This window comes from Eretmochelys imbricata, chromosome 9 (assembly GCF_965152235.1).
Source record: "Eretmochelys imbricata isolate rEreImb1 chromosome 9, rEreImb1.hap1, whole genome shotgun sequence".
Taxonomy (NCBI): domain Eukaryota; kingdom Metazoa; phylum Chordata; order Testudines; family Cheloniidae; genus Eretmochelys; species Eretmochelys imbricata.
In genome coordinates, this window is record NC_135580.1 from 37566200 (window position 1) to 37580098 (window position 13899).

The 13899-nt window shown below is 43.1% G+C and overlaps 1 protein-coding gene across 1 annotated transcript; it reads left to right on the plus strand.

Annotated features, from left to right (window-relative positions):
• Positions 1–463: 463 nt before the first annotated feature.
• RNF228 (ring finger protein 228) lies at positions 464–1366 on the plus strand. Its single transcript, XM_077826186.1, has one exon. The coding sequence runs from the start codon at positions 464–466 to the stop codon at positions 1364–1366; it is 903 nt and encodes a 300-aa protein (XP_077682312.1).
• Positions 1367–13899: the final 12533 nt, after the last annotated feature.

Below are 13899 nucleotides of genomic sequence, written 5' to 3' on the forward strand. Positions count from 1 at the left end.
GAGTCTGTCTCTCCCCTGCCGCCCGAGCCTGTTCGGAGCAGGAACCCCGCATTACATCACCGGCTCGCTCGCTCGCTTCTCGGGAGGGAAGGAGCAAAGCGGCGACTCCGGGGGGCTGCTGCTGATGGTGAGAAGGGAGAGACTCAGGAGCCAGGGGGCGAGGAGGCTACTGCGGAGGGGCGGCCGCGCACGCAGGAGAGGCTGGAATCCCGCAGCTAGAGGAGGATGCAAGGGTTACGAGACATGCATTAAAGAAGAGGGCTAAGGGGGAGACCAACCCCCACCCGGTCTAGCCGCCTCTCCCTTCGGCATCCTCCCATGCGACGGTGCCTGCACCCCAAGGGCAGCCGGGCAGCGAGCCGGGGGCTCCAGCTCCCCGGCTGAGCAGAGACAGGCCGGTGGGGGAGGGTCGAGCTTTTCTTTTTCGGTGGCGCTCCCTCCCTCCCCCGGCTGAGAAGATGTTATGGCCGAGCTGGCGGAGAAGGGCAGCGGCAGCCTAGGGGCGGCGGGCGGGCGGCAGCAGCAGGATGGGGGGGCGGCGGGTGGCGGGGGGGCGGAGGAGGAGGCCCGGGCCGCCAACCCCCCTAACTACGAGGACTACGAGTGCAAGATCTGCTACAATTACTTCGACCTGGAGCGGCGCGCGCCCAAGCTGCTGGAGTGCCTGCACACCTTCTGCCAGGAGTGCCTGAGCCAGCTGCACCTGCGGGCCGCCCAGCGCCCCCCGTCCGCGCAGCCCGGCCCGCCGGGCGCTGCGCCGTGGCGGGCCGGGGCCAGCGGCACCATCTGCTGCCCGGTGTGCCGCCACCGCACCGCCCTGCCCGACCAGCGCGTGCACAGCCTGCCCGTCAACACCAAGCTGGCCGAGGCCTTCCCCCTGCAGCTGCGGGCCCGCGACCCGCTGCCCCAGGACAGCCTGCCGCCCGCGCCGCGCCCCGCCGCCGGCCCCCAGCCGCGCGCCGCGCCCCACGAGGCGGGCCCAGCCCCGCGGCCGCAGCGCCACGGCCCGCGCTCCTCGGGCGGGGGCTACGAGAGCTGCCAGAGCTGCAAGCGGGCGGCGCTGAGCGCGGGCTGCGTGTGCGTGGTCTTCTCCTTCCTCTCCATGGTGGTGCTGCTCTTCACCGGCCTCATCTTCGTCAACCAGTACGGGGGGGAGCCGGGGCCCGGCGGCCCGGCCTCGCCCTCCCCCGTGGGGCCCATCTGCCTCTCGGTCGCCAGCATCCTCGCCCTCTTCTCCGTCGTGGTCACCTGGCTCATTTGCTGGCTCAAGTACCGACCCGAGGCGGGGGCCGGGGCGGCCCCCGGGAGCGGGACCCCCAGGGGGCGGGCTGCTGCTGCTGCAGGCGGCAGGAGGAGCCACACGTAGCGTTGGGGCCGCGGCCGCCTGTTGCTGCTCCTGCAGCTGCCGCCGCCGCCTGAGGTTGGGTGCCCCCCTCCCCCAGGGTGCGGGAAAGCGGGGGGCCTGGCGGGGTACTCGGCCCGGGCGTTTCCATCCACCTACGCGCTCGCCGGGCCTGGTCCCCTCTCGTCCCGGGAGGTAAAGGGCGGGCGGGTGTGAGAGGAACGGGGACCACAGAGCCTCGGTGCATTGGCCTGGTCTCGTCCCTTCCACACACCCTGCACTCCTTATCGCCTCTCTGCCTCCACGGGGGAATACATGGAGCCCCTGGGGGTGGGGGGATCCGCTGGCCCTCCCTGCACTTGGCCTCTTCTGTGCACGTGGAGGACACACCTTACCTTGGCTGTGCTCCACATTTGAGGAGGGATCCTGCAAGAGGCTTGAAGGAAGTGGGACCGTTGCACCTCAGTGCACTTGCCTTCTTTCCTACGTGCAGGGGGCACTTACCTGTGCTTCAGATTTGAGGGTGCAGGGCTGGGGTCTTGAGGAAGTGGGACCATTGTACCTCAATGCACTTGTCCTGCTACTTCCTCCACAAAAGTCATGAACACAGTTCTTGATCCCAATCTGTGGGTGTAAGGAAAGTCCTAGTCATGGAGAGAGGTGAAACCATTTTTCCAAATTCACTGTTACTCACCACACATGCAAACTTCTTATGGCTCTCTCCCTTATGTTCCCAGCCTACGGGGAAAGACCATCGGTGGGAGAATTGGAGGAGATGGGTCAGTTATTTTCAACTCAATCCTGATATGCAAATCCTTCTTTGGGAGAGTAGGATCTTGTTAGTGGATAAGGATGCAGGGCCATCATTTTGAGTGGCAGTGTTGTCTACTCTGAAAAGTGTTGTCTAGTGGATAGAGCACAGACTGGGAGCCAGGCACTTCTGAATTCTAATCCTGGCCTTGCTGCTGATCTGCTAGGGGCCTTTGGGAAAGTGATTTAGCATCTCTGTATTGTGGTTTTCTCCTCTGTAAAATGGGAATAATAATTCTTATTTACCTATTTCAAAGGGAGTTGTGATGACTAATTAGTTAATGTTTGTAAAGCACTTTGAAAATATCAAGTGCTATATAAGTGCTAAGTATTATTTATTTTTCACTACATCAAGAAAGGGAGGATAATAGAAGGAATGCTATCTCAGCTCTATCATGGACAATTAATGAGTTTGAGATGAATGCATTGTGTACATGTATAGAGGGATGGGAGGGATGTATGATGGAGGGAGCAAACAAGGTGGGAGAATTAAGGCATAAGATCTATCAGCTATCTTCTTGCCAACTGGAGGGGAAGATATATGTCTCTAACAGATATACAATGGCTTGGCATCTTGGGAAATTAGGAAAAGTCAAGGGGTAGGAAAGGGTCACACACCATTTCCCCACTTTTATGATTTATCAGCATACCCTTGTTTCTGTGCTTGCTAATGCAGAGGGGATGAAGCCGTTTATCAAAGAAAACTGGCTTACTGTTGCCCCCACCTGGAAGATAATTGAAGAGATGCATTGTTGTTGTTATGATCAGAATGAGATGACTGTGTTCATTGTATTTTGTACTTTCCCCTTTTTAACTGTAAAAAAAGGAACTACAGTACATGTACAAAAGAGCTGTCTTAAACTCCTGTCTTAAAGAGACTGCGCCAAAGTATCCCCACATGTATCGAATACACCTCTGTTCCCCCATATAAGAAAACAGCCTCTATAAAGCAAATGAGTTTTTGCCAGGCTCCTGAGTGGTTGTTTAAAATAGGCTTTGCTATTTCTTTTTTAGAGATGTTGTTGTGAGTAACTGAAACACTGTTTTGTGCATTTTAAACAATTTACAGAAGGTGGTTTAATTAATAGAATATAGCTCTAAAACTGGGATGAGAGATTTCTGAGGCACAGAATAATGTTTGATTGGCCATTCATTAAACTTTTATATGGTGAAAGGAATCCCACATTAAAATATTGATTTTTTTTTCAACAGCACAGTAAAAGTGGAATATGATCGTATCATTTGTGTATTGATAATTAACCTTCAGTTATGATAGTTACAACTAGACATTGTTTTTCCCCCCTTCTTGATATGTTTCACTTCTGTATTATGAATTTCTCTAGAAGGCCAGGAGAACACTTTGTATATGTCAGGTTGGGGCTTTAATGCATTTCATATATGGTGAGATATTCATAATGGGAGATGAAAAATAATGCCATATAATTTCTTTTGTAATGTACAAAGGAGAGCACTCTATGTACGTACTATTGTATGTTGCAGGATAATTCATTTGGTGCCTGAATTTTTAAAAAAACTTAATTAGCTGTTATCTCTTATATCTGGAATGAGAAACTGCTTCTTCTTCCATATTTCTACATAGTACTGTATTGGAATGAAATGATAATTTTTGTGCTTCACAATTGGAGAATTTAAAGGTGGTTGTATATTATTCCCTGTGTATTTATGCAAGCTTTCTGCATGCTATCCTGACAAGTATTCTATTAATAGATCCTTACTTGACCACTTCTATTTATGACAAGTGAAAAGAAATGTATTGACTATTTAGGAGCAGAAAGCAGCAACTGAAGATTTGTTTTAAGTGTGATGTGTTTTATGACTGCACAAGTGATGTTTAGTGTGCATTGTCTTGATTATCACAAACCTGTAAAAATGTAGTATTTGTACAAAGATCTATTATAATGAAAGTATTTGATGAAAACCATACGTGATCTTTGTGTCACTTATATTCATAAACACATAAATTTGCACCAGCCTTTTCACACAACAGAAAATAAAAATGTTATGGGGAGATAAATTACTGGATTCTGTTCTGGCGCTGCTCTAACTTTCTGCATGACCTTGGTCAAGTTATTTAAGCCAGTATTTTCAAACTTGGATTAATAAATTAAGCAGCTAAATAAAAATATATCTTTTGAAAACTGAGCATAGCATTGACTTGAGTAGTAGATGTGGATACTTTGCACCTAAGAAATCAGACTACTTTTATTTAAGTTTCTGTATGATAATTGAGATGCCCAACTTCGGACACAAACATTTGAAAATTTTGGTTCTAACCTCTCTGTCCCTCAGTTAATCCATGTAAAATTGGATAGCAATACTTACCTCCCTAACTGGTGGGTCTAAGGCTTTATTCATTACACAGTTTAAAGTAATTTGAGATCCTGAGATACAAGGTGTTATAGGAGTGTGTAAAGCATTATAAATAATTTTAAGAATAGATGTATGTAAATTAGATGACATTTTCCCCAGTAATGTTTACTGAGGAAAAAATAAACAACAATTTAAAATATATACATTCTTATGGATATCATATCCACTAATTTATAATTTAATTGTACATGTTTCTAGTGCAAATATAGCATTAGTTCATCAGTATTTTTATTAGTGAAGAACCAATAATGTTCACAGTTTTAAACAGTGTCATATTCTCCCAGTTGGAAGCATATGCTTCATCTCTGTATTTTCTATTCCTTCCACAAAATTATACACCTTCATGATTTTTCTGAGTCAAATTAAAATGGTATTGAAACACAGACAGTAGACCAGATCTATGTGAAAATTAGAGTAACTTCGCTGATTTCAATAGTGTTACTCTGGATTTACACCATAGTAGCGAAGAACAGAATTCATCTATACAGTGATTGGATTCTGCTTGTTTTCTGGATTCTCTTGAAACTACAGATTACTTATGCTAAATCTAGCCTTGATCATATATCAGTTTAAAAAAATCAAGTAAAATTGTTGCTAAAGAAAATCCATGTAACTGAACTGAGGTATATTTGTTACTATAACCATCTCAGTCCCACAACTCTTATGTTTTTTCAGTGTTTTTAAAATGTTAAATACATGGGGATGGGGGATTTGAAGGGGAATTGCCTCTGTGACACTGTCTCCACAAATCTCAGACTCCTGATAGTTTTCCTATGGCTGAGCTTCCTTTTAATGATTTTTACCAGGACAGGGAGTGATCCAAACCCAACAGATGGTGGGTCAGATTTTTACAAAGAAGATTTGGAATAGATCAGTTGACTTCAGTTTAGTTTACTCCAGAGTAAAACCAGTGTGTCTGAGAGCAGAATCCAGCCCATAGATGTAGAAGGCAGGGAGTTAATATACCATCTTAGGTATATTAGGCCTCAGCTGGAGTATTGTGTCCAGTTCTGGTTGCCACGTTTCAGGAAAGATGCGGACAAATTGGAGACGGTCCAGAGAAGAGCAACAAAAATGATTAAAGGTCTATGAAGCATGACCTATGAGGGAAGATTGAAAAAATTGGGTTTCTTTAGTCTGGAGAAGAGAAGACTGAGGGGGGACAAGATAACAGCTTTCGAGTATATAAAAGGTTGTTACAAGGAAGAGGGAGAAAAATTGTTCTCATTAACCTCTGAGGCTAGAATAAGAAGCAATGGGCTTACGTTGGAGCAAGGGTGGTTTAGATGGACATTAAGAAAAACTTCCTAAATGTCACGGTAGTTAAGACTGGAATAAATTGCCTAGGGAGGTTGTAGAATCTCCATCATTGGGGATTTTTAAGAGCAAGTTAGACAAATACTTGTCAGGGATGGTCTAGATCATACTTAATCCTGTCTTGAGTGCAGGGGACTGGACTAAAAGACCTCTCAAGGTCCCTTCCAGTTCAATGATTCTATGAGCTTTTGTTTTGGTCAACACAGCCAGAGGCCAGTGCTGTGGAAGATTTTCCTCTGAGTTGATAAAGTGTTGTAAAAGGTCTTGATTTTGCCTTCTTTCCTATCTAGGGTTTATGTTTGTAGTCATTACTTATGGAAAACTCTCACTGAAGTCGGTGGGGATGCAGGATTGTGTCCTCAAATAAACAGCACTTTTTTTTTTTAAATTGGAAATGGATACTTTACATGTTAAATTTACAAGCTATAACGTTGTGTATGCTGTTTCCCTAGGTGTATGGGACTCTGTTTTGTAAGTTTTGGGGGCAGGATTAACCCTGACACTCTATCATGTCATAGAGTTGCTTCTTTTTATTTGAACCTTTCAAAATAACTCCATTCTAGCATCCCTCTTTATTTAAAGCACCATAACATTTGTAGCAAGTATTTGTTGTGCTGGGTTGGACCCCTTGGGAAGTCACCTGATGTGCTGAGATAACCACTGAGTCTACCTGTTCTGTGAGCGTGGGCCCCCTTTAACTGAGCCATGGCTCTTGCTGAGCCATGCTCTTAAAACCTCCTCTAATATACACACATAGGCAGGGCCACACCCAGCTGCAGATCAGCTCCGGGAAGACTCATCTTAAAGGACTTGCTCCAGCACTCAGATGTCTACCTCTCTTGGAGTACAGACCCAAAAACATATTATATTTGCCTCTTCCCTCAATGTGGAAAAGGGTATGCACAATTTCCCCCTCCCCCCACCCAGTTAGAAATCACATAAACTGGGTTGTATTATAAACCAGAAATAAATTTATTAACTATAACAGGTGTATTTTAAGTAGTTGAGGAGGTAACAGACAGAACAAGGCAGATTACTAAGAAAAAAAACAGAGCATGCAATCTAAGCTTAACTAAAGAAACTGGTTACATGTCAGTTCTCACGCTAAATGTGGTTCTAATAATCTTCACAGGCCAGACCCCTTCCAGCCTGGGCACAGTTCTTTCCCCTGTTCAGTCTTAGTTGTTTCCAGCTGTCATCTTGGGTGGGGTAGCTGAGGAGAACGGAGGACCTGGTTTACCTCACTCCTAACCCTCAAATAGGATTTGTATAAGACAGGAGTCCTTTGTTTCCTAGTTTGACCCCCCTTCCCTTCCAGTGGAAAGTTACAAGAAGTCCCAGGTAATGTTTTAGTATCAGGTGACAAGACCACCTGACTCTGTAGGGCCCCTGTAGCCATTCTTCACAGGCTGACCCACATGTTCACAGGAAGACCAAACTCTTTTACAGTCCATTATCTCTGGCTGATGGGCCATCAGTACTGTCAGGCTTTTTCATTATTGTATCTGAAGTGTTAGCAGCGGGTGTCACCCAAAGTAACATAGCTGAAATATAAATACATAGTCAATATTCCTAATTTCAGATTCAGAAATGATACTTGCATAGAAATAGGATAATCATATTCAGTAATCATAACCTTTCCACATGAGCCATCTTGCATGAAGTATATCTCAGTTATGCTTATGATATGAATATGACATATTTTCATAAAGAATACAGAATGACACATCATACTTGTGCATGTTCAATGATATGTACAACAGCTAGAAACTTTTAATTGTCTTTGCTTTCTCCTTTGAAAGGGCCTGAAAATATTCTGACTAAACAAACATATTACAGGGGAGAAATTATGTTTTTAAATGTGATCTTCACATCAGTAGCCTGCCATCAGTATATAGTCACACAATGTTAATTACTTAATTGCAGATATGAATATTCTAAAAAACATGTTTGTCAGAAAACCATGGAAGATTTCATAAATGTATCTAATCTATTTCTAAACCTCTAAAGTCTACTTACCGAACTAATTTTCTATTCCTTTGATATTACTCAAAAATCAACATGAGCAGGGATGTTAAGAATCCTTGGCAGTTACTTTTATATTCATATAAAATAAAAGGTAACCACCTTTTAGATGTTTGGCATCAAGCATGGGAGTGCTCTACCAAAGTACTCTTATGTACAAAGGTACCAATATTGCTTTAGTATTTAAATTGATGGCCTGCACTTTCAAAAGTCGTTAGTGATTTTGGGTGCTTCTATTTGCCCAGTTTGAGATACCTGAAAGGGGTCTGATTTTCAGAAAGTGATGGATCTACAAAGGTCCTTAGGTCTTGCAGTGCTCAGCACTGCAATGCATAATTTGTAGACCTAGCACTGCTTAGCATTGCAATGTATAACTTTTAGGTGCCTTGCTACCCACTGGAATCCACAGGCCTGAGTCAGGTCCCTAGACTCCATATACAATTAATGGGGAGAGTTAGAGGCATAAGAATAGGATCCACAAAGGGCAGCATGCTGAATGGGGAGCTGCATAAGCAGTGCTCCAATTACAGGGAAGCCAGGCCCCTTACTACTTTCAGGCTGTTACCTCACTTCTGTCTTACGGCCTCCTTACTTCTCTCTACTGTTTAATTTAAAGCAAGCCACTTGACATTCAGGGCACATCTGCTTTTTCTCCATAACTGGAGCACTATTCACAATTTAGCCCATAAGAAATGCCAAGGAGAGGAGCTTAATTTGACTAATTGTCATTTTCACTCTTTTTGGCCTTATGCACTAACCACTTGGCTAATTATTTATATACAGTGGAACAGCTTCAGTAGGAGAGATTGAAACCCACACCAGAATATCCCATGCTCCTATAGTTAGGGCATTCACCTGAGAAATGGGAAACCCAAGTTCAGATCCCTATTCCACAGTAGGGGGAGGGAGACTGAACGTAGGTGTCCCACATCCTGGGTGAGAGCTCTAACCACTTGGCTAAGGGTTCTAAGAGAGGCTGCTTCCTCTTCCTTCCTTTAATCCTCTCTTCCCACACTATTTTATGTGGGTTTAGGCATGCTCTGAAAGTGTCTACAGGATTGGGCCCTACAGACAAGAAAGGCAGGGGAACTCCTAGTTTGATGATCCCACTTAGGTGTCTGGGTGTCTAGGCTAAGGCAACTGTGCGCATGCTCACTGGCAGAAACTTACTGTAGGTACCTAGGGAAAATTAACCATGGAAATTCCAGCATCTAGGGATTTTAGAACCTCCAAGGTTAGGCAGCAGCTGAACAGAGGTTTTGAGAATCTCTGTGGTACCTAAACGTTGGAGCTAAAGTGGCAGTTAGGATCTCAAGTACTTTTATGATCTAACCCCAAAAGCTTCATTACCCACCCTCTGAAAATCAGGCCTCTTTAGGAGCATAGGAACTTCCTGGGTCACCAAATCTAGTCCCCTGTTATTGCATGCAACCCTGTCTTATAATCCTCATTTATACATTCATCAAACTCCATCTTAAAACTGGTTAATTGTTTTCCCCAATCTAATTCCTCTGATAGTTAGAACCCATCTAATTTTCAACCTGAATTTATTCATAGACAGGTTATACCCATTTGTACTTGGGCTAACATTGTCCTTCAGCTTCAATAGCTTTTTTCCCACCCTGGGGTTTACACCCTGATTTATAAAGAACGGTCATACCTCTTTTAGTCTGTGGCAAGGCTAAACAAGCCACACTCTTCCAGTTTCCTCTCATAAAGTAGGCTCTCAGTTTCCTTGATCATCCTAGTAGCTTTATTGGTACCAGTTCCAGTTTGAATTTATCTTTCCTGAACACGGGTACCCCCAAAATTGTACACAGATTTCCAGATGAGGTCTCATGAGTGCCTTGAATAGTAGCATTAATTCTTCCCTCTCTCTGTTGGAAATACCTTGCCTGATATGTCCTAGGCTTGTATTTGTCTTTTTCTTAGTTGCTTCATGTTGATGGCTCATAGCCATCCTGCCATCTACTAATACACCTAGGTCTCCCTCTTCCCCTGCCATTTCCAAGTGAACTCCCACCATATAGCAGGAGTTCTTCTCAGTAGTCCCTAAATATGTGACCTTGCACTTCATAGTATTAAATTTCATCCCACTTCCATTATTCCTCTAAAAACCATCCAATTCTTGCTCTATATCAGCCTGATTTTCCACTGTATTGATGATACCTCCCAACTTTGTGTCATCACCAAATTTCATTAGCACACTCCTACTTTTTGTATCAACGTCATTAATGAAAATAAGATCGATCTTGAGGAACTCCACTAGTAACCTTCCTCCAGACTGGTAGTTCACCTTTCAGCACAACCCATTTTCATCTCCTTTAGTTAGGTCCTTATACACCTTACTATTCTTGAACTAATCCCATCTTCTCCATCTTAAATAATAACTTACTATGTGGTACCATGTCAAATGTTTTACTGAAGTCCAAATAGATTAGATCTATTCATTTTTCCTGTCCAGAAAAATCTGTTATTTTATTAAAGAAAGATACAAAGTTAGTCTAACGTGCCCTATCTTTGTTAAACCCATGTTGCATTTTATCCTAATTTCTGTTTACCTTCATATCTTCAATTATTCCCTTCAAAATTTGTTCTAAAACTTTGTGTACTATTGAGGTCAGCCTAATGGGTCTTTGGTTGCCCAAATCACCTTTTCCCCTCTTTCTTAAATATAGATATGGGGGGCATGGATCAGCGTTCATGTCACACTTCCTGTCAGTACCCGGCCTGGGCCGGGGAAGCTAATGATCCAACCAACGGACCAAATTGAGTGACGAATCCTGGTCACATGCTACCCAAGGAACTTTGCGCATACACTAAGAAGAGGAGTATAGGTATGATGTTAGCTATTCTTCAGTCATACAATACCACCCTCAAATTTATAATTTCCTAAAAATAATTGCTTCCAGACTTGCAATTTCATGGGCCAGTTCTTTTTGTATTCTGAGATTGAGATTATCCGGTCCCCCACATCTCCCAATTTAAGCACATTAAATTCTTTGAATTTTGCTTGCACCTTGTTTCCATTTCTGTACATTCATTCCTGTTAACCATTCTCCTGCTGCCCCCTCCACTCCTCATTGTCATCCTGATTGAAAACTGAGATAAAGTATTCATTTAGTTTTGGGACCATACATAGATTATCCTTAATCTTCACCTCTTCCTCACTGCACAGCGGCTCCACTTCTTTTCTTGTCTTTTAAAGTGTCTCATCTTGGGCAACCAAAATCACAAGTCACTTCTGAAAAATATTGGCTACATCTATGCTTTGGGAAATTATTAAACAACTATTTCCTTCCACTGATACAACTTCTTGTTTATAAATTTTGGGACATAGTGTGTATTGTAAATCCATTTGCCTCTCACATTGATGTTCTTTCTTATTTTAAGGTCCATGTTGTCCTTTGTCAGCAAGTAGCGCTATTTTGTCCAAAGTCAAAATTCCCAATGGAAGCAGGATTTTGTCTAAAACAGTATAAAATCTCTGCAGATTGAAATTATTGTATCTGACAAGTGATCAAAAAGATACAGAGCCACTTTCACATATATGGCCACCTTAATTAAACTCTCAAAAATACAAATTAATGTGCTTTCCCAGTTCTCTTGACTTGACTATCTTCTTACTGAAATCAATGAGAGCTTTGCCTATGTGCATACTGAAGAATATTGCCTGGATTCCTTCTGCTGACCTATAACAAATATATTCTAGATCACAGAAAGTCAATTTACATTGCTAAAATAATTGACTGCCATAAGACACCTAAATACGTATTTGTATTAACCCCAAGTCACTTTACCACATCAGACACATGAGCAGGTCCCTACAGGTGGTTACACTATTGCATAATAAAAGCACACAGACACACCAACTGTATGCAGGTCCCTCTCATCCTACAAATATGAATGAGTCAGAAGATGTGGTTTCAGTGTACTTGTCCCTTCACCCAGTTACATCATGGTCACAATTTGTAGTGGTGCAGGGCCCTGAGCTGCCCAAAACAATAGTCTGGTTTTATAATACAACAGGGTTACAAATAGGGTGACCATATGTCCCGTTTTGGCTGGGACAGTCCCTTTTTAAAGCCCTGTCCTGGCCATCCTGACTTTTTTTTTTTTTCTCAAAAGTGGGCATTTGTCCCATTTGCTCTTACTGACTTAATCAGTTGGCAAGAGCAAATGGGAAAAATGCCCACTTTTGTCAAAAAAAGGGGGTGCAGTGCAAAGGAACATGCAGGGAGGAAGGGGTGATGCCAGCCCCATGCAGGGGGGGAGGCAGGGCTTGAGTGAGCAATGACCTCAGCCTGGCATGGGGGGCAGGCAGGATTCGGATGAGCAGCTTGGCCCAATCCTGTGCACGGAGCGGAGCTCTGGAGAGCAGCTTGGGCTAGCCCTGTGTGGGGAAGAGGTGCTTGGACAAGCAGCTTACACCATCCCAGATCGGGGGGGGCACCTCAGGCCATTCCCGGGGGGGAGGAAAAGGCTCAGGCCAGTCTTGCGTGGTGTCCCATTTTCCCTTTGGGAAATATGGTCACCCTAGTTGCAAATTGCAGTGCAGACTGGATCTTCATTATAACTGAGTTCCTTGACTTCCATGTTGTTATTTCAGCAGTCAGACTGCAAATTCTCCTTCTTTCTGTTGTATTTGAGCCATTTAGAAATTGGCAATATTTGGAAGAGGTGGTCACAACAATGGCCATACAGCCCTCTGTATGTATCTAGGAAGATATATGTAGGCATGTATGACCTTTGATCCTTGATGCACAAATGATATTTATTGGTTTGCTTTAAAGAGATGGACAAAACCTGGGGCTCAGTTTGGTGGGTGTTTCCTGTTACAGTACCATGATATGAAACTGCCCCTGCAACTTTGGTGCAGAACTGGACCCAGGCTTATTTTTCAGATGTAGTTCAGATGCAGCGTCTCTTCAGCCCATCTGTCTCTCCTATTAACGTGTTGTGTCACAAAAACAAGAAAGATTTTATTTCTTTTCCCTTTAACTTTTTATATCCAGGAAAACCTCTGTACACCCATAGTACAATTTTTACGTTTTATTTTCTTTGTTATTTACAATGGTTGAATTTTGCAAAAAACGTTTATTTGTGGGAATCTCAAGCAAGCAAAACTCCACACTGCCATACAGGGAGATCTATGTAAAGTTTATATATACTATATAAAGGTATATAGGTATAATTAGGCCCTTTATGACTTACAAAATGTGAAGGGAAAAGTTAACTTAGCTTTAGCTCCACGTTTTAAATACAACATTTTTGATTAGTTGGCAATATTTGTCCATGACAAATTATTTTTCTTGTATCAGTTGGAAACTCATTAAAAAAATTGGGTGGAATTACTTGAAATAATTATAATAAAAACCCTACTCTTACCTTTATTCAGGTAGTAAACATGGTTACATTTTCAATACCCATTTACATCCTCTCTTACTGCAATAGACAAATGAAATGGGAAATGTGTTCCATGCTAGTGATGCTTCAAATGATTTCTACTTCACTGCTGAAGGAGAGGGAAGAGTAGGAGAGTTTTTAAGGTTAAGATCTATATAGGTATTTTTAAGGATAGCAATTTAGTCATGTTCCAACAGCAGTGGGTCAGATGTGTATCTTTTATCTTCACTCTGCAATATTGTTTTAAAACTTATGTAGCACAATCATGAAGTTCTTACTCCATTTTTACTCAGTCAGTGAGAGTTTTGCTATTGATATCAGTGGAAATTTTGCTTGAGAAAGGATTAAGAATGTCAGAGTTTGACCCATATCCTGAGCGTCTGAATAATAGATTAATACATTTACCTGCCACCTTGGGAGTCTCCAGATTATATGCTGCTATCTGAAAATAAATCTGAAAGCGCTATCTTGAATAGACTCTCAATTCCTGGGGATAAGCATGGTGTTAAAATCTAAATGGAAGTATGCATCTCACAAAACCATGATGTGGTTCATCCTCAATGGCAGCCTTGGCGCAAGGAATAGCAAATGAGCCATCAGGATGGAAG

Bases quoted from the DNA above. Each gene is read 5' to 3' on its own strand.
- RNF228 (XM_077826186.1), top strand. From the start codon at position 464: ATGGCCGAGCTGGCGGAGAAGGGCAGCGGCAGCCTAGGGGCGGCGGGC.